The following is a 27997-nucleotide window of genomic DNA, read 5'->3' as shown; positions in this document are numbered from 1 at the left end:
TTTCACCATGTTGGCCGGGCTGGTCTCAAACTCCTGACCTCAAGTGATCTGCCTGCCTCGGCCTCCCAAAGGGTTCGGATTACAGGCGTGAGCCACTGCACTGGCCTGCATTAGTTCTTATTGTCCTTTGTCATTACGGTTTTGCCCATGAAAACCAAAATGTTGATGTCTATGTGACCCTTTGAACGTATTAAATATTTCCGTATGTAAATGGGGGCAAAATTGACTTAATGGTAAATTACTATATTTGATGAAAATTTTTATAAATGAACCAGTACTAGTACTTGAATGTGAACATATTCTATTGTAAGTTTGTTTTATTAATTTATCTTGTGGATTAAAGTAATGCTTTTGTTGGCCTGTTGTATGACTGTTTAAAGGTTCACATTTTGATTTGTATTTGCCAACAAGCCCTTTTCCTTGTTAAAGCTGTAGCTAACTCTCAGGAGATAATTGCAGTTCCTACTTTTAGAGGATGGTGTCTTTCAAATAATGTCTTGTCTGCTGATTTTCAGTAATGTTAATATAAGGCAAAAGGGATATTGTTTACTATACGTAGCAATTTTTTTTTTTTTTTTTTTTTTTTTTAGACAGAGTCTTACTCTGTCACCCAGGCTGGAGTACCAGTGGCAGGATCTTGGCTCGCTGCAACCTCCGCTTCCCGGGTTCGAGCAATTCTCCTGCCTTAGCCTCCCAAGTAGCTGGGACTACAGGCGCACGGTACTATGCCCGGCTAATTTTTGTATTTTTATTAGGGATGGGGTTTTACCACATTGGCCAGGCTGGTCTTGAACTTCTGACCTTGTGATCTGCCAGCCTCGGCCTACCAAAGTGCTGAGATTACAGGATTTTTTTTTTTTTTAAGTATGATTATGTACCATTGTATCATAGTAAAACTAGCCAAAGAAATTTATGAAAGGATAAAAAAATGATTCTGGCCATAAAAGGTAGTATATTTTGGTGGATTCTTAAGCCAGCATGATAATGGTGAGTTTTTTTCTTCTCAGGAGGAAAAAAAGCAAGAGCAGAAGTCGTAGTCATGAACGAAAGAGAAGCAAAAGTAAGGAACGGAAGCGAAGTAGAGATAGAGAAAGGAAAAAGAGCAAAAGCCGTGAAAGAAAACGAAGTAGAAGCAAAGAGAGGCGACGGAGCCGCTCAAGAAGTCGAGATCGAAGATTTAGAGGCCGCTACAGAAGTCCTTAGTATGTAACCATAGTTATGATTTTGGTTTGAGGGTTATTCTCTGGGTATTCAGATAGCAGTTTAACTTGAGTGATTTGAATTGTGAAATTTTATTTTTTTAATGATTGGTTAAAAAGTATTGAATTAAGGATATTGGCATTGACTACTAGTGAAGTGAAAATACAGTGCATAGGCAAATAAGTAAAAATTTGCTTTTACTAGGCATACTGATTATTTTCTGTTAAACTATCAAAGTTTCTAAATTGTATGCCAGTCAATGCAAACTGGATGAAAGCACTAGAGTGCTTGAAAAAGATGACATTGTAGTAGTGCCCAAATACCTAAGAAAGCTTAACAAGTGTCTGGGCTGTTACAGTATTTGCTAAATACATATTTACTTAAAATTGTAAAGTTCTGATGAATACTAAGTTACATATGTATAATTAGTTAACAGTAAGTAAAAAGTCTTTGTCACTGTGGCTGTTCTTAGCTGAAATGTCAGGCCAGTTGTGAATTTGTTGTGTATGCTCCTTGATAAAGATCCTTTTTTGGGCTCATCTGTTTTTAAGGTTTGTTAATAATAGTAAAAGGTATTCCAAACTAAAAGTGTTTTGAAGATTAGATCACTAGAAATTTGGATGTGGATATTTAAAGTTGGAAACAAATTTATTATGGTTATTAAATAACTATATTAACCCCCTACAATTCTAAGGATTGCATCTAGCCATCTTTAATGCTTTATGAGGTTAATTCCTCTTAATAAACACAGTGCTGTAAACTCTGGGATATATTAAAAATAACCCTTCTAACTTTTAAGATTTGAATGGTTAAGGATGGAATTCAAAGACAGACCTGAATCACTTGGGCAAGATACTTAACCCCCTAAGCTAAGCATTTGTTTTCTAACCTTTTAAGGAGATAACAAGTTTCAGATAAGCTATTAATGAGTAATGAATGAGAAGAAAATGTAAAGTGCTCAGAGGACTTAATGGATTCATGAAATGTTTTGACATTACATGAACTCTGATTCTGGCTCTTTTATCTTTAAAATACAAAGAATTAAACTCCGTGATGCTGGTTTCTTCCAAGCTGCTTATTTCATTAACTTTTTAATAGCTGAAAATGGGACCACAATGCTATTTTAATTTCGAATGCAGTACAACATTAGGAAATTCTCTGCTTTTGTCCCATTTATCAAGATTCTGAGCATTCTTAAAATGGGATTATGTTAAATCTTTTTACCAGGATGAACTAAATGAGGGGAAAGGAATTAGCTTAATTCCTTTGAGTGATGGATACTTTGTTTGCTGGGATCCTGGCCTAACTTTAATAAAAAATTACTTAGTTCTTATGTTGGGTTTGAGGCTATAACTGAGAATATTTTATAATTAAAGGGGAAAGAAAATAGCTTATAACTAATTACTTGAGAACTGTAATACATCCAGTAAATGATTCTCAGTCATCAGCATTAGTCTGAATTGCAAAGGGCCAAGTTAATATAAAGTGTTTTATTTGGAAATACTTGCATGTTGTAGGTAGGCATAGTGTTCATGAAAACTAATTCAAATGTGTGGATCGCAGGCCACTATGTATTTATTTATTTCGCTGTTCTTCTGGAATAAGATAGCAGGATGAGCACTAAGGGACAACTGGCTAGTCCCTTTAAGTTAGCCTGGTCTTTAAAAAGTCACAAAAACTGTTATTACAGAGTAATCACCTTTATGATCTTTGTGAAAACACTGTTAGTCATGACAAGTCCTCACAAAATTTTTCTAGAGAATTGGTAAATTACCTTCACATCTTCACGATGGAATATTTTGCAACAAACAACTGAAGTATATAGTGTGTTAAGTGGTGTCATGCTGTCTAAGAGTTACTGGTGAATGGGGAAATACCTAAGTTGCATGACTAAAGAATTCACTTTAGTTTTTAAAAGAAGTCTTTCAAAAAGACGTATATGAAAGTTGTATATGTACATGTACACACATATATTCCCAAGAGAGGATCTGCAAAGATACACGCCAAATTGTTAACCATAGTTACTGCTGGTGTGAGGGAAGTTCAGAGGGATTTATTTTTTATATGTCTGTGTGTGGTTTTTTTTTTTTTTTTTAAATTCTCAAGACTATATATATATATGTAGCTTACAAAGATATCTAAAGTCTGAAAATGGGTGTGTGCATTTTCAGAATCTAAAAATTTTGAGGCTGTAACCTTTGGTCTTGGCACCTCTCAGTGGTCCAGGATGGATAAATACAAGGGCAGCTTGCCTGGGATAAAGTTAGGAGACAAATATTTTTGTTTCCTCTTCATAACTGAGGTGGAAAAGCAGCAGCCTAAACAATGTTAGTCTTGCTGGAGAGCACATGAATGCGATCTTAGCAAGACCCTAAACCTGTAACTAGTGTAATTTTGTGTTTCCTTTTTAGCTCCGGACCAAAATTTAACAGTGCCATCCGAGGAAAGATTGGGTTGCCTCATAGCATCAAATTAAGGTTTTTAAACATACTTCTGAATTGTTTAAATTGTTTTTCAAGGAACTAACATGCTGTACTTGTTTGGATAACTTCTGAAACTTTTTAACTTTGCAGCAGACGACGTTCCCGAAGCAAAAGTCCATTCAGAAAAGACAAGAGCCCTGTGAGGTAGTTTACTTCTTTAAAGCCTTTAGCTCTTAAAAAGCTTTTGCAGCTTATGGTACTGTTAAATTTGATGATATTTAGCAATTTGGACCATATTAAATCTTGCTTTTGCTTTCTTTTGCACTTCTAGTACTTTAAAGTCAAGTCAATTTGTACTGAGTTTTCAGTAGTTTTCACTTTAATTTCATATAATTAAAGCAACAGTTATTTATTTATTTATTTATTTATTTATTTTGAGACAGTCTTACTCAGTCACCCAGGATGGAGTGCAGTAGTGCAGTCTCGGCTTACTGCAACCTCCGCCTCCTGGGTTCAAGCAATTCTCCTACCTCAGCCTCCCAAGTAGCTGGGATTACAGGCATGCACCACCGTGCCTGGCTAATTTTTTTATTTTAGTAGCGATGGGATTTCACCGTGTTGGCTAGCCTGGTGTTGAACTCCTGACCTCAGATGATCCACCCACCTTGGCTTCCCAAAGTGGTAGGATTGCAGGTGTGAGCCAACACACCCGGCCACAAAAGTTATTTATTTATGAGATGGAGTCTTCCTCTGTCACCCAGGCTGGAGTGCAGTGGTGGGATCTTGGCTCACTGCAACCTCTGCCTCCTGGGTTCAAGTGATTATCCTGCCTCAGCCTCCTGAGTAGCTGGGAGTACAGGCATGTGCCACAATGCCCGGCAAATTCTTGTATTTTAAGTAGAGACGGGGTTCCACCATGTTGGTCAGGCTGGTCTTGAACTTCTGACCTCATGATCTGCCCTCCTCAGCCTCCCAAAGTGCTGGGATTACAGGCAGGAGCCACCACTCCCAGACTAAAGGTATTTGAATGTAATCTTATTTTCCTATTTTAATTAAAATAAACTTTATGCATTTATTATTTTTAATGTACGTAATGATTACGTATATGGGATACAGTTACGTTTTAATACATGTATACAGTGTAATGATCAAATCTGGGTAATTAGCTTATTCGTGTTAAACGTTTCTTTGTGTTGGCAACGTAGCAGTTACCAAACTTAACACTTACCTTTGGAATTAATAAATAATGAGTTATTTGAAATAGCCTCATGTGGAGAAGTAGTTGTAACAGTAAGTTTTACTATTTGGCTGTCCTGAGGAAAACTATTTCATCTCCAAAAGTCTTAGTGATTTGAATTGTTACTCCTAGGTTCTTGAATGAAGTTTCCATGGATTATTTTACTCTTAAAAATAAGAATTGTAGACCAGGCGCGGTGGCTCACGCCTGTAATCCCAGCACTTTGGGAGACTGAGGTGGGTGGATCCACAAGGTCAGGAGATTGAGACCAGCCTGGCTAACATGGTGAAACCCTGCCTCTACTAAAAATACAAAAATTAGGCCAGGCGTGGTGGCTCACGCCTGTAATCCCAGCACTCTGGAAGGCCGAGGCAGGCAGATCACCTGAGGTCAGAAGTTCAAGACCAGCCTGGCCGTGGTGAAACCCTGTCTCTACTAAAAAATACAAAAAATTAGCTGGGCGTGGTGGTGTGCGCCTGTCATCCCAGCTACTCGGGAGGCTGAGGCAGGAGAATCGCTTGAACCCGAGAGGCGGAGGTTGCAGTGAGCCAAGATGGCACCATTGCACTCCAGCCTGGGCAACAAGAGCGAAACTCTGTCTCAAAAAAAAATAATAGTAATACAAAAATTAGCTGGGCATGGTGGTGCACACCTGTAGTCCCAGCTACTCGGGATGCTGAGGCAAGATAATCACTTGAACCTGGGAGGCGAAGGTTGCAGTAAGCTGAGATTGCGCCACTGCACTCCAGCCTGGTGACAGAGCAAGACTCCATCTACAAAAAAAAAACAAAACTGTATTTGTTCAGTCTACCATTTTGGTTCAAGGAATATTTTGTCAGGTGGTAGCATTGTGGTTATTTGTTTTTTGTTTGTTTGTTTGTTTTGAGACCCCCTGGCCAGAAAGCATTTGCTTTTTTATTTTTATTTTTTATTTTTTGAGGTAGGGTTTCTCTTTGTCACTCAGGCTATAGTGCAGTGACGCAATCATGTCTCACTGCAGTTTCTAATGGCTGGTCATAAGCAATCCCACCCAGCTTAGCCTCCCGAGTAGCTGGGAATATAGGTGCAGCCACCATGCCCTGCTAATTTTTCTTTTTTTTTTTTTGTAGAGACAAGGTTTTGCCATGTTGCTCAGCTGGTCTGAAAATCCAGGGCCAAGCAACCTGCACGCTACTCCCGGCCTTAAAAGCTTTTGTGCCTGGCGTGGTGGCTCACGCCTGTAACAATAAGGTCAGGATATCGAGACCAGCCTGACCAACATGGTGAAACCCCATCTCTACTAAAAGTATGAAAATTAGCCGGATGTAGTGGCGCCTGCCTGTAATCCTAGTTACTCGGGAAGAGAGGCAGGAGAATTGCTTGAACCCGTGAGATGGAGGTTGTGATGAGCCAAGATCACACCACTGCACTCCAGCCTGGGTGACAGAGCTAGACTGCGTTTCCAAAAAAAAGCTTTTGTGACAAATCTTACAGGTGGAGTGACCACCCCAACCCCCATACATTCCTGAGAGTGTCCAAAAAATGGAAAAGAGCGTGTTTAGGCTTACATCTTAAAGGATGGCTTACAACCTTAATTGATATTTTGTAACAGAGATGATGTTATTAGACACTGTATCTAAATTTGTAAAGTAGAATTTGTAGAATCATTTGGGGTTTCACTTCAAGTTTGCCATTTGTGATTGTCAAACTTAATTTGACTTTACAATTACATGGTTTTGTTGTAGAGAATCATCCATTACACTGATTTTGGATCAGTCTGGCACTTGTGATTGGTCTGGTGATATGTTTTATGACTATGATTAAGCTGTCAGGCTTCTGGTTGACCCTTGTTTTAGAAAAATTACCCTTTTTGGGCCAGGCGTGGTGGCTGACGCCTACAATCCCAGTACTTTCGGGGGCCGAGGCAGGTGGATCACGAGATCAGGAGATCGAGACCATCCTGGCTAACACATTGGAATCCCATCTCTACTAAAAATACAGAAAATCAGCCAGGCATGGTGGCACACGCCTGTAGTCCCAGCTACTCGGGAGGCTGAGGCAGGAGAATCGCTTGAACCCTGGAGGTGGAGGTTGCAGTGAGCCGAGATTGCGCCACTGCACTCCAGCCTGAGTGACAGTGAGACTCCATCTCAAAAACAAAAAAAGAAAAGAAAAATTACTTTTTTTGAGATTGTAAGGCCAGTAGACTTCTGTGCTAATGCCATGTAAGATGTGATTACAAGAAACAGTAAACCTTAGTCTTTAGAAGGAATTGAGTTACGTTGAATAGTTTTATGCACATTTTTTGTCAATAGATCTTACTGAAAATGGGCTTGGGTTGGCCGGGTGCGGTGCCTCATGCCTGTAATCCCAGCACTTTGGGAGGCCGAGGCGGGCAGATCACCTGAGGTCAGAAGTTCAAGACCAGCCTGGCCAACATGGTGAAACCCCGTTTCTACTTAAAATACAAAAATTAGCTGGGTGTGGTGGCAGGCGCCTGTAGTCCCAGCTACTCAGGAGGCTGAGGCAGCAGAATTGCTTGAACTCAGGGAGGCGGAGGTTGCAGTGAGCCAAGATGGCGCTGTTGCACTCCAAGCCTTGGGGGACAAGAGCAAGACCTCTGGAAAAAAAAAAAAAGGAAAATGGGTTTGGGAATATGACAAACCAGTTTCACAGCTTACTCTGTTTACTGAACATGTTTGAGAATTATTTTAGGCCAGGCGTAGTGGCTCACGCCTGTTATCCCACCACTTTGGGAGGCCAAGGCAGGCGGATCCATCTGAGGTCAGGAGTTCAAGACCAGCCTAGCTAACATGGTGAAACGCCGTCGCTATGGAGGAGTCTAGGACATAAGGATTGCTTGAGCTCAGTAGTTCAAGACCAACTTGTGCAGCATAGCAAGACCTGATTTCTAAAGATGAAAATATTGTTGTGGAGTTGGGAAAGGAGTGAGGGTACAGTATATACTGCTCAGGTGACAGGTACACTAAAATCTCAGAATTCACCACTAAATAACTCATCTATGTAACCAAAACCCACCTGTACCCGAAAAACTGTTGAACTACATGAAGAAATAAAAAAGATAAAAATTATTTTAAAATCTGTTATGAAATTAATTTTATATTTTTTACTCCTATTAGGGAACCTATTGATAATTTAACTCCTGAGGAAAGAGATGCAAGGACAGTCTTCTGTATGCAGCTGGCGGCAAGAATTCGACCAAGGGATTTGGAAGAGTTTTTCTCTACAGTAGGAAAGGTAATCTTAACCTGTTTAGGGAGGTCAAGTAGGTAGGAATTGCAAGAGAAAACATGTAAACATCAAATACTTCATTTGATTTAGTACCAGTATTTGTGGTAATGTTTCCATGTTGCCTCTTACAGTATTGTAGTTGATAAATGTTACTACAAATTGGTTCAAAGATATAGATAGGACATAGGAATTGTCCTACAGATTTACTTTTTTAATTAAATTCTTAAAAATATCTTCATCCTTCAACATTAATGTCTCTTGAAATAATTCTACATGTGTTACAATGGATGGTTGCACAAACAGAACTGTTTTCTTTCTAGGTTCGAGATGTGAGGATGATTTCTGACAGAAATTCAAGACGTTCCAAGGGAATTGCTTATGTGGAGTTCGTCGATGTTAGCTCAGTGCCTCTAGCAATAGGATTAACTGGCCAACGAGTTTTAGGCGTGCCAATCATAGTACAGGCATCACAGGTAATTTTTTTCTTGGTTAAGAGTTTGATTATTGATGGTGTTGAAAGCCTCCTGTTGCATGGTATAGTGTTGTTGTGTTCTGTGACTGCTACTCATTAGTTGAGTCGGATGTTCTCAGGATTTTTTTTTTTTTTAACTTTGCGTTTATTAACGTTGATATAGTTTTCTCAAGACTGTCGTCCTGTTGTTTCTCCTTGTGTTTGAAATGTAATGATTTTGCCTTTGTTTTGTTTTGTTTTTGAGATGGAGTCTCGCTCTGTCACCAGGCTGGAGTGCAATGGCATGATCTCTGCTCACTGCAACCTCCACCTCCCGGGTTCAAGCGATTCTCCTGCCTCAGCCTCCTGAGTAGCTGGGATTACAGGAGCCTGCCACCACGCTCGGCTACTTTTTGTGTTTTTAGTAGAGATGGGGTTTCATCATGTTGGCCAGGCTAGTATTGAACTCCTGACCTCAGGTGATCCACCTGCCCCAGCCTTCCAAAGTGCTGAGATTACAGTTGTGAGCCACTACACCTGCCCTTGTTTTTGAGATAGGGTCTCACTCTGTTACCAGGGCTGGAGTGCAGTGAGATAATCACAGCTCACTGTAGCCTTGACCTGCTGGGCTCAAGCAGTCTTTTCTCCCCAGTCTCCTGAGTAGCTAGGTCTACAGGTGCATGCCACCACTCCCCGCTAATTTTGAAATTTTTTTTAAGAAACAGGGTCTTGCCATGTTGCTCAGGCTGGTTTCAAACTGTCGTGCTCAGGTGATCCTCTGGCCTGGGCCTCCTGAAGTATTAGGATCACTTGAGCCACACAGCACTTTGACAGCATTTAGTATTTTAGTTTTTCGGCTGGGCGTGATGGCTCATGCCTGTAATCCCAGCACTTTGGGAGGTTGAGGCGGGCGGATCACCTGAGGTCGGGAATTCGAGACCAGCCTAGCCAAGATGGTGAAACGTTGTCTCTACTAAAATGCAAAAATTAGCCGGGCATGGTGTCAGGCGCTTGTAATCCCAGCTACTCAGGAGGCTGAGGCAGGAGAATTGCTTAAACCCAGGAGGCAGAGGTTGCAGTGAGCCGAGATCACGCCATTGCACTGCAGCCAGGGCGACAAGAACCAAGACTCTGTCTCAGAAAAAAGAGTTACTCAAATTATTTCCTATGTTGGAAGACAAACTTAGTGGCTGGGTGTGGATTGGCCGGACCCAGGGCTGAGAAGTAGCATATTAAGTGAGGTTTTTAATTCATGCAACAACCTGTTGTAGAGCAGTACTACCCAATGTACTCTAGTTTGTTACAAGAGAAGCCTGTGTTAGAATGCAAATGGACAACTTTTTTTTTTTTTTTTTTTTTTTTGAGGAGATCTTGGTTATGGAGGGATGACAGCTGACCCAAAATGTTTGCTTGGTGATACAGTTTATGTTATGGCATATACACCTTATTTTATCACAAACAACTGTATGTTTGGTTATACCAATCTCAAGAGTGTTTTAGTGAATATTGGTTGTGTCTAACAATTCCAGGAAGCATTTTTCTCTGTATTTAGTGTTTGTGGTATCAGAATGCATCTTAAGATTGTTGTCAGAATGTAGGTTCATGATTCATTTTAGGTGTGAAATGTAGCCTGCTTACTTTTTTTTTTTTTTTTTTTTTCTTGAGACGGAGTCTTGCTCTGTCTCCCAGGTTGTAGTGCAGTGGGGCGATCTTGGCTCACTGCAAGCTCCGCCTCCCGGGTTCACGCCATTCTCCTGCCTCAGCCTCCCGAGTAGCTGGGACTACAGGCGCCTGCCACTACGCCCGGCTAATTTTTTTGTATTTTTAGTAGAGACTGGGTTTCGCCGTGTTAGCCAGGGTGGTCTTGATCTCCTGACCTCGTGATCCGTCCTCCTCGGCCTCCCAAAGTGCTAGGATTACAGGCGTGAGACACTGCGCCCGGCCAGCCTGCTTACTTTATATGTGACTGGCATATACTCTGAAAACATTCTAAAATAAGTAGGGTGCGATGTGGGGTGTGCTGTAGTCCCTGGCAGTCTCTAGTAGATGAGAAGGAACGATGATCACTTAAGTTTAGGAGTTCAAGACCAGCTTGGGCAACATCGTGTGAGACTGTGTCTCAAAAAAAAAAAAAAAAAAACTCTAAATAAATAAAATTATTTTCATTGTGGTTTTATACACACACATTTGGCGTTTTAACCATTTTTTTAACCATTTTTAAAGTGTACAGTTCAGTGCTATTAATTACATTTATAATGATGGAATAATAATCACCACTAATCATTTCCAGAAGTATTCATTATCTCAGATAGAAACTGCACTCTTTTTTATTTATTTATTTATTTTTGAGACGGAGTCTCACTCTGTTGCCCAGGCTGGAGTGCAGTGGTGTGATCTCAGCTCACTGCAAGCTCTGCCTCCCGGGTTCATGCCATTCTCCTGCCTCAGCCTCCCGAGTAGCTGGGACTACAGGTGCCTGCCACCGTACCCGGCTAATTTTTTGTATTTGTGGTAGAGATGGTGTTTCACTGTGTTAGCCAGTATGGTCTCGATCTCCTGACCTTGTGATCTGGCTGCTTTAGCCTACCAAAGTGCTGGGATTACAGGTGTGAGCCGTCGCGCTCGGCCAAAAACTACTCTTGAAGCTGTAACTCCCTAATTTCCTGCAGGCCCTTGGTAAAATGTAATCTACTTCCTCTCTCTGAATTTTGCATATTCTAGATGCCTCCTATTAAGTTGATACGTAGTATCTGACTTACGTAGGGTAGTATTTTTATCACTCTAAACTTTGACATTAGTTGTTATGCAAATGGGAGGTGTATGTCTTTAAACTGCTGTGTATTATCTCTGTGTGACGTGTATTTTGTCTTCTAGGCAGAAAAAAACAGAGCTGCAGCAATGGCAAACAATTTACAAAAGGGAAGTGCTGGACCTATGAGGCTTTATGTGGGCTCATTACACTTCAACATAACTGAAGATATGCTTCGTGGGATCTTTGAGCCTTTTGGAAGGGTAAGTCCAGGTTCTTCAATGAATCTTCAGTAGGTTGTTGATCTGAGTACAACTACATAATTTCTGTATGTCTTGCTTTGTTATTTTTCTGTGAGGTTAATATTAAGAGGATAAGGGCTGGTTTTATATAAAAATTTTTGTGACAACAGATTAAAATAGGTCACTTGATAGATTCTTAAAGAATGTTACTGTTATTCATAATGCCATGTGAAATGCATAATGGGTATTAGAGTTAATAAAAAGTCCACGTTGGCTGGGCATGGTGGCTCATGCCTGTAATCGCAGCTACTTGGGGTGCTGAGGCAGGAGGATGACATTAGCCCACGATTTCAAGGTTGCAGTGAGCCATGATTATGCCACTTCACTCTCCCTTGGGTAACAGTGTGATCCTGTGTCAAAAGAAAGAAAATTGTTAAATCATACAAAGACTATTATTTTTTAGTAGGATTTTTTTAAAAGATTGTTTTTAAAAGAAAGTTGAATATCTTAAGATTCTTCTCTGTTGGCTGGGTGCGGTGGCTCACACCTGTAACCCCAGCACTTTGGAAGGGAGGTCGAGGTGGGTGGATTATGAGATCAAGAGATCAAGCCCATCCTGGCCAACATGGTAAAACCACGTCTCTGTTAAAAATACAAAAATTAGCTGGGCGTGGTGGTGCGTCTCTGTGTTCCCAGCTACTCAGGAGGCCGAGGCAGCAGAATTGCTTGAATACAGGATGCAGAGGTTGCAGTGAGCTGAGATGGCACCACTGTCCTCCAGCCTGGCGAGACTCTTATCTTAAAAGAAATTAAAAAGACTTTACTCTGTCTCACTGGTTATGTGCTCAGTTCCAGGCCTTGGTATCCTGATTAGATTTGCCCTTTTTCTGTCTGTTGAAATCTTCAGTGAGTGAATGTCCCTCTGGCAAGGCTGTTCTGCCTAACAGTATGTGACCCAATTCTGATCCACTCTGGTACTTTCTCCATTGACTTTTTGAGACAGAGTCTTATTCTGTTGCCCAGGCTGGAGTGCAGTGGCACAATCTCGCCTCACTGCAAACTCCTCCTCTCTGTGTTCAAGTGATTCTCTTGCTTTAGCCTCCTGAGTAGTTGGGTTTACAGGTGCCTGCCATCACGCTCGACTATTTTTTTTTTTTTTTTTTTTAAGAGACAGGGCTTTACCATGTTGGCCAGGTTGGTCTCCTACTCCTGACCTCAGGTGATCTGCTTCGGCCTCCCAAAATGCTGGGATTACAGGTGTGAGCCACTGGACCTGGCCTCCATTGACTTTTCTATCAGTAACATGGATCTTAGGTGGAGGTTGACATGCCATTATGTGCTATATGGAGAAACGACGTTCAGAGCAGTTGGGGCCACATGAGCTGTTACATGGCAAAGTGAGGAACCAACTTGATCTGCTTCCCAGGCTCCACGAGGCCTTGTGTCTGGCATTGTGGTCTTGAGCTCAATCAGAGTAGCTTGGCTTTTGTTCTAGAGGACTTTGTGCTATCTACCTAAACCAAGAGTGTCCAGCTAGTTCTGTGTTAAGGAGAGACAGTTTCCAAGACTGTCCTGTCACTGTGAGGAATGAACCTTTTCCACTCAATAATTTTAGCAAAAAGCATAAATTTAAAAGGAGCTAGATAGAACAAATAAAATTTAACTTTTAAAAATATATTCACCGGCCGTGTGCAGTGGCTCACACCTGTAATCCCATCTCTTTGGGAGGCTGAGGCAGGTGGATCGCTTGAGGTCAGGAGTTTGAGACCAGCTTGGCCAACGTGGTAAAACCTTGTCTCTACTAAAAATAGAAAAATTAGGTGGGTGTGGTGGCGCATCCCTCTAATCCCAGCTACTTAGGAGGCTGAGGCAGAAGAGTCAACTTGAACCCGGGCGGCGGATATTGCAGTGAGCCGAGGTCACGCCTGGATAACAGCGCCAGAGTGTCTCCGAAAGAAAAGAAAAAGAATAACCATGGATATTTGAGAAATCTGTGTACCATATAAAAATGAACATCAGGAAACAGTTGATATTTAAATTATTTTTATTACTCTAGAGTATGATTTGTCAAACTGTTTCTTAAATTTTGAGATGGGAGTTTCACTCCTTGTGCCTAGGCTGGAGTGCAATGGTGCAGTCTTGGCTCACTGCAACCTCCGCCTCCTGGGTTCAATTGATTCTCCTGCCTCAGCCTCCTGAGTAGCTGGGATTACAGGTTCTGACCACAATGCCCAGCTAATTTTTGGTGTGTTGGTCAGGTTGGTGTCTCGATCTCCTGACCTCAGGTGATCTACCCGCCTCGGTCTCCAAAGTGTTGTCATTACAGGCGTGAGCCACTGTGCCCGGACCCATTTTGGGTTTTCAGTGCCATATGGTCTTGTTGCAAGTACTCAACTCTCTTCCAAACAGCTGTAAGCTATTAAGAAATTGAGTATGGGCCGGGCACAGTGGCTCATGCCTGTGATCCCAGCACTTTTGGGGGCTGAGTCAGGTGGATCACTTGAGGTCAGGAGTTCGAGACCAGCCTGGCCAGCATGGTGAAACCTCTTCTCTACTAAAAATACAAAAATTAGCCGGTCTTGGGTGGCATATGCCTGTAGTTCCAGCTTACTCTGGAGGCTCAGACAGGAGAAAGATTTATAAAACAAGTCAAGCTGGAGTTGGTTCATGGGGTATATGTAGTTTGCTTACCTTTGCCCTAGAAAAATTAGTATGTATTAAGTGCCCAACTCCAGTAAACATAATGTAGCAGCTTTAATAAGAAGCCCTTTTTAAAGGTTTATTTTATTTAGTTTATTATTTTTTTTGAAGTCTGAGTCCTGCTCTGTCGCCCAGGCTGGAGTGCGGTAGCTCACTGCAACCTGTGCCTCCCACGTTCAAGCAATTCTTCTACAGCTTCCCTAGCAGCTGGGATTATAGGTGCATGCCGCCATGCCTGGCTTTTTTTTTTTTTTTTTTTTGAGATGGAGTATCGCTCTTGTTGCCCAGGCTGGAGTGCAATGGCATGATCTCAGCTCACCGCAACCCCCATCTCCCAGGTTCAAGCGATTCTCCTGCCTCAGCCTCCCAAGTAGCTGGGATTACAGGCATGCGCCACCACACCCTGCTAATTTTGTATTTTTAGTAGAGACAGGGTTTTTCTCCATGTTGGTCAGGCTGGTCTCGAACTCCCGACCTCGGGTGATTCACCCTCCTCGGCCTCCCAAAATGTGGGATTACAGGCATGAGTCATCGAGCCCAACCTAATTTTTTGTGTTTTAGTAGAGACAGGGTTTCACCGTGGTGCCCAGGCTGGTCTCGAACTCCTGAGCTCAGGTAGTCTGCCCACGTCAGCTCACACCTACAGGTGTGAGCCACTGAGCCCAGCCTAAATGTTTATATTGTTTATTTTTTGCTAACTAATGCTCCTAGAATATCTTATCTGTATCATAGCCCCACTTCATCCACAACTACCCCTTATCTAGAGGCAGCCCTTACCTGTTGTGTTTTTTTTTTCTTTCTTTTTTTTTACATCCTTCCATAGACTTTCTGTGGCTTAGCAAATACTAGCAAATAAACTTTCCATCTCTTTTTTAAAATTTTGGTAAAATATACTTAACATTAAAAGTTTCTTCCTTGGGCTGGGTGCAGTGGCTCACGCCTGTAATCCCAGCACTTTGGGAGGCCGAGGTGGGCGGATCATGAGGTCAGGAGATCAAGACCATCCTGGCTAACTCGGTGAAACGCCGTCTATACCAAAAATACAAAAAATTTAGCTGGGCGTGGTGGCGGGTGCCTGTAGTCCCAGCTACTCAGGAGGCTGAGGCAGGAGAATGGTGTGAACCCGGGAGGCAGAGCTCGCAGTGAGCCAAGATCACGCCACTGCACTCCAGCCTGGGCGACAGAGCGAGACTCCATCTCAAAAAAAAAAAGTTCTTTCCTTGTTTGAGACAGAGTCTTCCTCTGTGACTGAGGCTGGAGTGCAACAGCATGATGCAAGCTCACTGTGTAGCGTCCACCTCCTTAACATGGGATCCTCCTGCCTCCCAAAGTGCTGGGATTACAGACCTGAGCCAACCCACCTGGCTGGATGCTCTGTTTTAATTTTTCATACCTTTTTTTAATGGACAGCTAAATTGGGAGATTGTGTTACAGTTCACTGATTGAACGTAAACTCAATGGTTTTTAGTTAGTACCGTTGACAGAATTGTGCAGTTATTGCCAAATTCATTGTATATCGCCAAATTCATTGGAATAACTTCTAGTTATTCCATTTTTACGATTCTGTCTGGTATAATTGGAAATTACTGCTTGGTGTTTTTAGCATAGTGGGAAGGAAACGTTGATTTTTGTTTCTACCTTCTAATGGTAATTTACGAAGGATTTCTGGTTTTCATTGGTTTAGTATTGATATAAAAATTAATCTTAGGTTAAAATCATAATTTTTTTTCTCCCCTCTGCTCCCCAGTGCATAATTTCTCGCTTGGGAAGTTTCTAGAGTTTGTGTGTTTTTTTTTTTTTTTTAAACCAAGTCTTGCTCTGTTGTCTGGGCTGGAGTACAGTGGCGTGCTCTGGGGTCATTGCAACCTCTGCCTCCCGGGTTCAAGCGATTCTCCTGCTTCAGCATTCCAAGTAGCTGAGCTTACAGGCATGCGCCACCAAGCCCAGACTATTTTTGTATTTTTGGTGGAGACCTGATTTCGTCATGTTGGCCAGGCTGGTCCCAAACTCCTGACCTCAGGTGATCCGCCTCCCTAGCCTCCCAAAATGCTGGGATTACAGGTGCCGACCACCATGCCCAGCCTAATTTTTTTCATTTTAATTATAAAATTATAGTTTCTAGACTTTAAAAAGACTTCTTGGTGATGAGGTTTTCTGATAAGTCTTCTATTTTGGAGGATGAGGAGACTGGTAGATTTTTAAAACCATGTCTCAGAGAATAAAGTAGTTTTGTACTCTGCTTTTGAGTTATAGTAATTATGCTTTTCAATTATAGATTGAAAGTATCCAGCTGATGATGGACAGTGAAACTGGTCGATCCAAGGGATATGGATTTATTACAGTAAGTAATTACCATAATTATATTACTTAGGGTTTTTTTTTTTTTTTTTTTTAACTACGTTTGCTATGTTGCTCAGATCAGTCTCTAGCTCCTGGCCTTAAGTGATGTCCCACCTTAGCCTTCCAAACTGCTGGGATTACAGGACTGAGCCTCTGTGTCTGATCAAAAAAGTTTTTTTCACAGCAAAGGGTAATATGCCCTTGTAACAAAAGGCAGGCACAGCTCACACATGAATGTGAAAACCAAATCATCACACTTAGGAACTCCTAAAATTTTTTGATCCAAGTTGCATAGTAGAAGTACAATAATAGTTAATAATGGTGGGGAAGGTGGCATGTTTAATATTTTCAAGTGCTTTAAATTAGTTTTTGTGGCCGGGCGCGGTGGCTTACGCCTCTAATCCCAGCACTTTAGGGGGCCGAGGCGGGTGGACACCTGAGATTAGGAGTTCAAGACCAGCCTGGCCAACATGGCGAAACTCTGTTTCTACTAAAAATACAAAAATTAGCCGAGCATGGTGGTGCTCAACTGTAATCCCACCTACTCGTGAGGCTGAGGCAGGAGAATTGCTTGAACCCAGGATATGGAGATTGCAGTGAGCCAAGATTGTGCTGTTGTGCTGCAGTGCTCCAGCCTGGGCAACAGAGTAAGACTCTGCCTCGAAAAAAAAATAAAGCTAAAAATAAATAAATATAAAATAATTTAAGAAAATAGGTTTATTAGGTTCTGCAGGCCATGCAAACATGATACTAAGAGCTGCTCAGATTCTGTGGTGGCGTCAGGAAGCTGTTACTCGTGCTTCGCAAAGCCTTTACTTGTGGTTATTGCTTGGAGGAGCAGGTGTGTCACTTGGAGAGAGGGAGAGGAAGAGAGAGGAAGACATCCTGTGAAGTAACAGAGCAAGGACCCTCGCCCATTAGCAGGGGGAGTGCACCAAGCCATTCATGAGGGATCTGCCTTGTCATACCTCTTGCCAAGTCACACTTTCCACAGTGCGGATCACATTTCAACGTGAGGTTTAGAGGGGACAAGGATCCAAACTGTATTACTGTGTTCATATTATCCGATTATCCTTTACTATATGCTATATATATATATAGGGGTCAGCCAGCTATTCATATAATTGAATGTTTTATACGTCCATCTCTGATAACCTTTTGACACATTCTTAACAGTTAAATAATTGAAGGTCTGTTAACGATTCTTTTTTACTTAAGATCCTTTTTTTAATGTACATACCTCACAACCAAGACCAGAATTGTCTCGTCAAAAGTGTTTTTGGGCTGTGCGTGGTGGCTCACGCCTGTAATGCCAGCACTTTGGGAGGCTGAGAGGGGTAGATCACCTGAGGTCAGGAGATCAAGACCATCCCTGCCAACATGGTGCAACCCTGTCTCTACTAAAAATATAAAAAACTAACTGGGCGTGGTGGCGGGTGCCTATAATCCTAGCATCTAGGGAGGGTGAGGAAGAATTGCCTAAACCCAGGAGGCGGAGGTTGCAATGAGCCGAGATGGTGCCACTCATGTATATGAAACTCATATACATGGTGGAACTTTTTTCAGATGTGTGAGCTCTGTAACCTTTTAAGGTCCTGGAAACATAGTATTTTTTAAAGTACATTATATAACTCTATCAGGAAATTAAAATTGTTAGCTTATATCTACATTTCAATAAAATGTAAGCCTGTTGCTATGTTGATAGCAAATCTGTTTAACTTACTGGTCATTAGGCTGTTAAGTACGTCAATGAACTGGTGAAAGGAGAAAATTTATGAAACATAGCTCACCAATTTTATTTTTTTATTCTAGTAACTTTAGTGTGGGTATTTTCCACCTTTTCTTTTTCTCCAAATAAGCCATTGTGGGTATATGTGTAAACCAAAATTTTATACATATGTAATTTATATCAAGTTACATATTTATTTGCTTGTGTATGAAGTATTTAGTGTTTTATGTATGAGGATTATATTGACTATTTTGTCCCTGGGCACATTTTTTTTAGAAAAGTACTAACTTCTACCTCAGATGGTCTGCCTGCCTCGGCCTCTCCAAGTGTTGAGATTACAGGTGTGAGCCACTGCACCCAGCGAGTTTTCACATTTTCTAACCACAATCCCCATGTTCTCAAATATAAAGCTGTCATTACTTGTAATATCTTTTATTTAAACTACCACATCAACAAGCCTAATTTGAATTAGCTAGCGTTGTCGTCATGTATGTTGTGTTTGCTTCTTACAGCTTGCAATTTCTACCTTAGTATTCAGGAGTAATTATTGAATATGCTAAAAGTATAAATATATTTTTAAATATAGTTTATATTTTAAAAATTAAAGCACTGTCTCCTGTCCTTGCCTCCCCCATCATATAGTTTTCTGACTCAGAATGTGCCAAAAAGGCTTTGGAACAACTTAATGGATTTGAACTAGCAGGAAGACCAATGAAAGTTGGTCATGTTACTGAACGTACTGATGCTTCGAGTGCTAGTTCATTTTTGGACAGTGATGAACTGGAAAGGACTGGAATTGATTTGGGAACAACTGGTCGTCTTCAGTTAATGGCAAGACTTGCAGAGGGTAAGTGTTTCTTGCTATTATGAATGATGTACTGTGGGTATTGTAGTGGAAAAGAAAGGTAGCCATGTAAACTAAGAAAGGGAGAAAGGTTTTATCTTATTTTGTAGTTGGCGTTATCCTTGGTCACACTGCATATTATTTTATAGATTATGTGCCTTGTATTAATGTATGGAAATCTATATTATGTGTTTTGAACGCCACAGCATAATTTGCAAGATTTCTTTTCCTTTATGTAATGTTTATATGTCATACTTAGGAATAAATTTAGTTGCAGCTATTATAATGTTACAAGTTTTTCTTTTTGTAATTTCTTATTTTTTGATGCAGGGTCTGGCTCTGTTGCCCAATTTGGAGTGCAGTTGTGCGATCCTGGCTCACCGCAACCTCTGCCTCTTTGGCTGAAGCCATCCTCCCACCCTAATCTCTAAATAGCTGGGACTAACAGTTGCAAACCACCACCACCACGCCTGGCTAATTTCTGTGTTTTTTTTTTGTTTTTTTTTTGTTTTTTTTTTTTGTTGGTTGGTTGGTTGGTTGTTTTTAAGAGATGGGGTTTCTGCCGGGTGCGGTAGCTCACAACTGTAATCCCAGCAGTTTGGGAGGCCGTGGCGGGTGGATCGCCTAAGTTCAGGAGTTCGAGACCAGCCTGACCAGCATGGAGAAACCCTGTCTCTGCTAAAAATAAAAAATTAGCCGGTCATGGTGGCGCATGCCTGTAATCCCAGCTACTCAGGAGGCTGAGGCAGGAGAATCACTTGAACTTGGGAGGGGGAGGTTGCAGTGAGCCGAGATTGCGCCATTGCACTCCAGCCTGTGCAACAAGAGCCTGTGCAACAAGAGCGATACTCCGTCTCAAAAAAAAAAAAGAGAGAGAGATGGAGTTTCACAATTGTTGCCCAGGTTGGTCTCGATCTCTGGGATTTAAGTGAACCACCTCCCTCGGCCTCCCAGAGTGCTAGCTAAGTTACAGGCGTCAACCACCACACTCGGCCCTCCTTGCAATTTATTTTAGTGAAGTGATCATGATATTAATGACCCAGGAAACTTCGTTTCTCTGCTCTCAACATAGTAAGAACTTTAAGACTATTCTTTTACAGGTACAGGTTTGCAGATTCCACCAGCAGCACAGCAAGCTCTACAGATGAGTGGCTCTTTGGCATTTGGTGCTGTGGCAGGTAGGAATTGAATCTTTTCTAATTTTAAATCGTTTTTTCATCTAATTCGAAAATTTTCCAAATTTTTACATTTAAAAGGACTTACTGAGAATTCAATTCATCAAGTACTTATAGCCTGTTAGTTTGTAGTCTTCTATTGAAGGAAGTGGAGATGTAGGGTAGAATTAACCATGCATCAAAATGAGCTGTCAGGACAATTTTAAACCCTGCACCCCGGTTTTTAGTCGAAATTCATTGACATAAGTTTCTTTAAAAATATATCAGTTTTATTGAATACTACAAAGTGTATATTGTTTGATCAAAAAAATATTTGTAATATTTGAATTCAGAAAATACCAGAGGCACTTAAAAAAGCTTTACTTAAAACTATTGTAGTAGTAAGAGTGTTGAGACAGTTATTTTTCTTTATAGTACATAAAAATTTAAGATCATGAATTGGGAGATGGAACTTTTGGAGGCAACAGGAAAAGGGGTGAATTGACGTTTTTACAATTGTGTAAAAAGGGATTTAGTTCATAAAACACTCTAAAACACTCACTCCCCTGCGCCCCCCAACCCCTCTTTTTTTTTTTTTTTTTTCCCGGATAACGGTAGACTTGCTCTGTTGCCCAGGCTGGAGTGCAGTGGTGCAGTCTCGGCTCACTGCAACCTCTGCCTCCTGTGCCTCAGCCTCCCGAGTAGCAGGGATATTTTTAGTAGAGATGGGGTTTCACCATGTTGGCCAGGCTAGTCTTAAACGCCTTACCTCAAGTGATCCGCCCACCTTGGCCTCCCAAAGTGCTGGGATTACAGATGTGAGCCACTGCATTGGGCCCTCATTTCTTAATTTAATTACCTGTAACTTTTACATTGACCCAAATCTAGGAGATAGGATAGGATCTAATTTTGAAATGTCAAAGACATGCTTTTAGAACATTATAAGAGGAACCTTTTGTTATTTTGTTGGTGGGGGATGGAGTCTCACTCTGTGGCTCAACCTCTTCCTCCTGGGTTAAAGGAATTCTGGTGCCTCAGCCTCCCACATAGCTGGGATCACAGACATTTCCCACCACACCCAGCTAATTTTTGTATTTTTAGTAGAGACCTGCCTGCCTTGACCTCCCAAAATCCTGGGTTACAGGCATGAGCCCCCTCACCTGGCTGGTCCTTTGACCTTATATATATACGAAGTGAGACTGTAACTGAGAAGATATATTTTAGACCCTGGTAGTACCGCATCTGAATGTATGAAGAGGTACTGTGGTTGCTTCCTGATTTTCTTCTAGATTGAAAGCTCAATATTCAATTAAAGTAGAAGATGATTTTTGTGTTTACATTTATTTTTTCACTGTTTTGCCTTCTTAGTGGTTGTTCTTAAGTGTGTGAGTACCTTTAGAAAACCTGCCTTTGGTTTCATTTCCTTTCTATAAATTGTATGACTTATCTTGAAATTTGACAAGCAGTTACTCCCTAGAATTTCTGACAGCGAAGCCAGTTTATACTTACAAGAATCAGAACCAGTAAGGCATTTGTGTATTTAACAGTCATTTGATTTCTCCTCAAGTACCTTTATTCCATTGGATTAATACATAATTTATTTTGAGCTTATAGTGTTAGCTATTTGATCCTTCACAGTGAATAATTGTCGATTGCTACTTGCTGTAATTGATAGTAAACTCATTACCTAGAGAATTATACCTTATTATTACAGTTTGAAAGGTTTTTTTTAACCAGAAAACTGTTTACCTGTATTGTTTCTCATTGTTCATATTGTTCTTTGACAATTTAGAAAATTTTTAGTTCATGTTCTAGGTATTCCACTAAAGGGTGGTGAAAGATTTCTTCTTGCCTTCAGGGAATTGATACAGTGACAAAGGGGTCATTTATAGACAATTTTCTTACACCCTGGATGCTGTATCAGATATGTTGATTTGCTCTTAATATCTTCAGTTATTATAAGAGTGGATAACTGAAGATTATCCACTATTAAATATCAGTTCTACCTTTAGCCTTTATTTCTTTTATTATGTATGAATGTACCTCTCGGGTACTTTCTCATCATGTAATTTATATTAAGATTGTTTGAATGTAGTCAGCTGAAATCCTAAAGCTCCATATGGATTCCTGACAATAGTGTCCCTACCCTTTATCTATGTATCTAGTTACATTCCCTTTTTTAGTGCTGGTGGTAGAGATGATTTTAAAGATCATTCTGTTTTATTAGACTTGCTGTAAATTTCTTCTGCATTAATAACACTCATGTTTTGGGTGAATATCTGTGTAACTGGATATTTTTCTCCAGATGGTGGTCATTAAAATATTACATATAACTTGTTGAAATAAAATTGTTGAGTGTTTATTGTGTTTGAGGTGCTTGTCCCCTAAGTCTTTTAAAGCTATTGGGTAAAACTAGGGATGGGTCATCACTATATCCACATTATTTTATTCTGCCAGTTTGATAGGCCCTTTCTAAAATAGGTTAGAGTCCTTATCTTTATGAAACCCATGCTTTATTTTTTACTTTGTCACAAATGATATGACAAATCATTTTTGAAATTAGGATTGGGTTGATAGACAAAATAGCATGGATTTCTGATATCTATACATTTTTTCCCATTTTAGGAAAAAAAAGACAAATTCTGTTATTATTTAAAGTTTATTGACACTGTTCACATGGTCATATCTTCAAGTTCCTTCAGTATACACCAGTTACATTTCTTCAGCTCCCTGAGATGCCAATTTTGAGCACCTAGGACCCAGGTATTTTATCGCAATATAACTTGGGCTGCAGATCCCTGTACATTTTTGCCCATGTTGCAAGAAACCCATATATGTGGTAATAAAGTGTTGCAGTTGAATCAAATTTTAATGAAAATCAGGTTACTGAATCAAAATTTTGATGTTGTATATTTCTATAAAAAGAACTTCAAGAGAGCATTATAGCACTGTGGCAGACTTACTGTTCAGACTTGCTATTGTTTCACTCTGTAGCAGCTTTAAGATGGCGTCCACTGTAGAAATCTTAACGATTATATGAGAAAATATACTGGTCACATCCCTCTTATTTTTAATACTGATTAGATGTTTTCATTTTCCTAAACTTCATAGCTTTTAAGAAAACTCCAGAGATTTTTATGTCTGCTTTGCTAAATTTTTACACTAGGCCAGGAAATCAATAATCAAGTTGCCCCATTATGGGCTAGATTTGACAAGTTAAATCTTGGAAAAGTCCTTAAAAAAATAATATATGCATACTGTTGGAATGGCGTATTTCCCAATGGTGATGTTCTTCCTAAATTGGGAAATCATTGAAACTGTTATAGCTTTTTGATGTGCAGTATTTACAATTTTATAATATCCTTTTAAAGTGTTGAGTACTATGGCCACTAAAAATATAAATACTTGTATTTCCCAAGTACTTGGAATTGAATTCTCAAGATCAGGGTTTTTCACTCATTTTCTGACCGGTGTGCTTCCCTTTCCCCATTTCCCATTATTCCCAGCTGTATAGTAGTGTAGTGGAATTCACTTGAGATGTGGAAGAGTAGTCTAGTCTAGGAAGAGAGAGGGAAAAGTAAGTTTCCCAGGATAAGAGGGGGAAAAAAAGGCCCCAAAGCCTTCTCAATGAGGAATGGGGAAGGAGGTTTTGCTGCCAGGTTTTACTAAGTACATTTGAATAAACCCTGCTATTGTAGTCCTCTTTTATTAATGCTTTCCTGACATTTACCCTGTTAGTTGAGGCTCTTCATTGTTCCTGCACTGAGCTGTAGAATTCTCTTTTGTTATAGATTTGCAAACAAGACTTTCCCAGCAGACTGAAGGTGAGTTGAAGTGTTCATATTTTTTATTTTTGTCTTTGAAATAGAATTAAATGTAGTAAGACAGTTTTCTATATTTATTGTCATATTTTTATACCAGTAATTTGGACCGAATTTTGACACAGTGACACATAGTGGTATATTCATAGTAATCTGTATTTCAGAAGACCTAACCCAAATTAATGGACTTTAAAAAAAATCAAAATAACAATTTTTTTTTTTTGGCTTTAGTTTGCTTAAAATTTTCAACCTTGTTTTTGTTTTATGCCTACCTGTGTGTTCTCAGTGTCGATAAGTTGCATATAGAAGTCAGGAAATGAAGTATTCTCTTGTTAACGAGTAGGCAAGTATTTTAGAACATGGAATCTGGAAGTTGCCTTAGTATAAAGTTATGAATCGTGCTATAAAACTCACCTTTTTTTGCTTAATACATAGTACTCTGATTTATTTAAGCCAGTACCAAGCAATAAGAGGTTTATCCATACTTATATTACATGCACATTTCAGAGAAACCATTCATTAAGTATAGGCTATGATTTCTTGTTTTTAGTTATCACTAAATCTCTGTTGCTTGACATGAGCATTTTGCTGTTAATGTAAGTTCTATATCTTTTGTAGGAGTATGCTTAATGTTTAGGGAAATGATTAGGAGAAAGATATGTCATGTTCCATCATAGTCAATAATTAAATTTTTTCACAAACAAGATGCTTCTAATCAGTGCTGTTTTGTTAAGAGATTTTTTAAAAGATTTTCCTAGGTTTACTGTGTTCTGCATTGATCTAGCTTGAACGTGAATATTTGTATAGTACATTTTCTTAATATTTTTTAGTATTCATAGTATATAATCATACTAAACTTGAGAAACTAGAAGAATCAAGTCTTCCTCAGTTGTTTAGACTTTCTAGTTTTTTTAAGGATACTTCCAAATCTTCTGTAAGCTACATAGTGAGCTTCATTTTTGCACAGTTATAATACACTCACGAATCTTTTTTAACTTTTTTCCAGTAGAATTTGACGTGTTATATTAAAATTTTGTTTTATTTAAAATAAAATTTTATGAAAGAAAAAATAATTATATGTTACAGAGAGGCTAAAGCACTTGTAATGCTACCAGAAGGTCATCATTTATGATATATTTCATGCACAGCCCTAATTTCTCGGTGTAATATTTCTGATACTTTAAGTGATCGTTTATTTTAATTACCGTAATTTCTAATGCACTGTTTTATCCTTAGCTTTGTTTGTTATTATGTTTTGGAATGAAATTTGGTCAGATAATATGATTACGGTGAGTTCTGTAACAGCTACTGGTAATATTTTTGTAAATCACGTGAAAGCATTGGAGCAACTGTCTTGGAAAATGCTCTTTAAACTTCAAACCCCAGTATGTTTTGGTAGTAGTGGATATTACACATATATGCTGCTCTTTTCAGTGTTCCTTTTATTGTGCTAAAACATTTTTAAAACATTTGATTTATTAATAGGATTTATTTTTCTTAATAGGATTGTTAATAGGATTTATTTTTCTAGGACATTGTCTTTAAACACTTGGATGATTTTATATGTCTTTTAATTCTTTTATAATTTGTAGATTTAAAAAACTTCGTGGGCAGAAAGCTAAGACATAGGAAAGGATATAGATTTATTTGGCATTTCAAAGGATTTTGTTTTATTATCCCCTCTTATTTGGGTATAAACTCAAATCTGTTTTATCCTTTGTCTGTTTGGATTGATGCGTATTGAGATTTTGTCTAATTGAACTGATTTTGATAATACGTAAAGTTTAATTTCCCTGTTAAAATAGGACTCCCAAATTTCTGAATGTCTGTTACAAGTATTAGGTTACCTCAGTTTTCTGGCATCTGAAAGCTACTGATACATACATTAGTAGCAATATTAAATAAGGTAAAATACTCCAGTGACATCCTAGTTACATGCTTGGGGTGGGTTTTTGGTTTCGTTTCAAAGTATTTATGAGGGATACTTTCATGCATTTTCCATGAAACTAATTTTTCTCTCTCTTTTTTTAGCTTCAGCTTTAGCTGCAGCTGCCTCTGTTCAGCCACTTGCAACACAATGTTTCCAACTCTCTAACATGTTTAACCCTCAAACGTAAGTAATGGACTTTATTCGTGATATTTCTTATCAAGGTGTCAATAGAGTTGTTTTATATATTTCTCTTTTTTTTTTTAAGATGGAGTTTCGCTCTTGTTGTCTAGGCTGGAGTGCAATGGCGTGATCTTGGCTTACTGCAGCCTCCGCCTACCGGGTTCAAGCGATTCTCCTGCCTCAGCCTCCTGAGTGGCTGGGATTACAGGCATGCGCCACCACACCTGGCTAATTTTGTAGTTTTAGTAGAGATGGGGTTTCACCATGTTGGTCAGGTTGGTCTCAAACTCCCGACCTGAGGTGATCCGCCCACCTTAGCCTCCCAAAGTGCTGGGATTACAGGCATGAGCCACCGCGCCCGGCCTGGTATTTCCATATTTCATTTGAAACTGCATAGTTTTGATCCTTTTAAAATAATTTTTCGGCCAGGCAGGGAAACTATGCCTAGCTAGTGATTAGGATGCTAATAACTATTAGCATTAGAATGCTAGTAACTTCTGCCTAGCTAGTGATTAGAATGCTATTTTTTAACTCTTCTCATTGGTTTTATAAATCGTATTTATAATATAGTACATCCAATCAAAATGTAGATTTGTTTCGATTTCGATAAGTTACATTTCATATAATGACAATTGTATGACTATTTCATCCAAAGAGTCTTGAATTCTTTTGTTTTCCCAGTACCAAATTTACTTTAGTTTTATCTATGAAATGGTGATAAACTTTCGTTGTAAGTATCGTTTGATAGCATTGAAGTATTTAACTTTTTTTGTTGGAGCCAGTCTCACTCTAGGTTGGAGTGCAGTGGTGCCACATGCTCTATCTCAGCTCACTGCAACCTCCATCTCCCAGGTACAAGCAATTCTCATGCCTTCCAAGTAGCTGGGATTACAGGTGCACACCACCACGCCCAACTACTTTTGTGTTTTTAGTAGAGACGGGTTTGCCATGTTGGCCAGGCTGGTCTCGAACTCCTGATCTTAAGTGATCTGCTCGCTTCAGCATCCGAAAGTGCTGGGATTACAGGCGTGTGCCATGATGCCTGGCTGATTTTTGTATTTTTATAGTAGAGATGGGGTTTCGCCATGTTGGCCAGGCAAGTCTTGAACTCCCGACCTCAAGTGATGTGCCCGCCTCAGCCTCTCAAAGTGCTGGAATAACAGGCATGAGCTGCTGCGCCTGGCCCATTTAACTATTTAAAAGTCACTTTCAAGTTATGCAGAGTCATAAAGTAGGATGGGATCAATATTTTCTATCTTATTTTGCTTTGATTTTCCCCAGAGCCCTATCTATATCTTTTAACTTTTTTTTTTTTTTTTTTTTTGAGACGGAGTCACCTAGGCTGGCGTGCAGGGATTTGATACTGGCTCACTGCAACCTCCGCCTCCTAGGCTCAAGCGATTCTCCTGCTTCAGCCTCCTGAATAGCTGGGATTACAGGCATCTGCCACCACTCCTGGCTAAATTTTGTATTTTCAGTAGAGACCGGATTTCTCCATCATGGCCAGGCTGGTCTCAAACTCCTGACCTCTGGTGATCTGCCCACCTTCGGCCTCCCAAAGTGCTGGGATTACAGGCATGAGTCACCGCACCCGGCCTCATTGAAAATTTATTTTTCAATACCAGACTGCAGTGTTCTTTGGGGCAGAGACGTTCTGTCAATGTGCTTTTTTTCCAAAGTATTTTTTTTATTTATAGAATATTTAAATTTTTTGATACATTTGTAAATACATACAGTTTGTTAGTTTCAATAGTATTTAAGAGTCC

At 39.9% G+C, this 27997-nt stretch overlaps 1 protein-coding gene and 1 non-coding gene across 12 annotated transcripts in view; one reads left to right on the top strand and one right to left on the bottom strand.

Moving 5' to 3' along the window:
* Positions 1 to 27997, top strand: part of RBM39 (RNA binding motif protein 39) — a 39187-nt gene that overhangs the window by 9462 nt on the left and 1728 nt on the right. For 5 of the 11 annotated variants that reach the window (XM_054467727.2, XM_054467732.2, XM_063659190.1 and 2 more), the window contains 11 exons: positions 1008 to 1202; positions 3612 to 3677; positions 3774 to 3827; positions 7980 to 8097; positions 8412 to 8564; positions 11417 to 11554; positions 16509 to 16574; positions 18945 to 19149; positions 20247 to 20324; positions 24074 to 24124; positions 26153 to 26234. In XM_054467727.2, the coding sequence (XP_054323702.1) occupies positions 1008 to 1202; positions 3612 to 3677; positions 3774 to 3827; positions 7980 to 8097; positions 8412 to 8564; positions 11417 to 11554; positions 16509 to 16574; positions 18945 to 19149; positions 20247 to 20324; positions 24074 to 24124; positions 26153 to 26234 (1206 nt within the window). Of the gene's footprint in view, positions 1 to 593; positions 721 to 1007; positions 1203 to 3611; positions 3678 to 3773; positions 3828 to 7979; positions 8098 to 8411; positions 8565 to 11416; positions 11555 to 16508; positions 16575 to 18944; positions 19150 to 20246; positions 20325 to 24073; positions 24125 to 26152; positions 26240 to 27997 lie in introns of those variants that run through there. The other 6 variants (XM_063659191.1, XM_063659188.1, XM_054467728.2 and 3 more) reach the window with 6 other exon arrangements.
* Positions 16750 to 16849, bottom strand: LOC129022201 (small nucleolar RNA U13). Its single transcript, XR_008496287.1, has one exon. It is a non-coding gene; the product is annotated as a small nucleolar RNA U13 (small nucleolar RNA).

This window comes from Pongo pygmaeus, chromosome 21, assembly GCF_028885625.2.
Source record: "Pongo pygmaeus isolate AG05252 chromosome 21, NHGRI_mPonPyg2-v2.0_pri, whole genome shotgun sequence".
NCBI classification, from domain to species: Eukaryota; Metazoa; Chordata; class Mammalia; order Primates; family Hominidae; genus Pongo; species Pongo pygmaeus.
The sequence above is the reverse complement of the archived record's forward strand: the minus strand, read 5'-3'. Positions and strand labels throughout refer to the sequence as shown.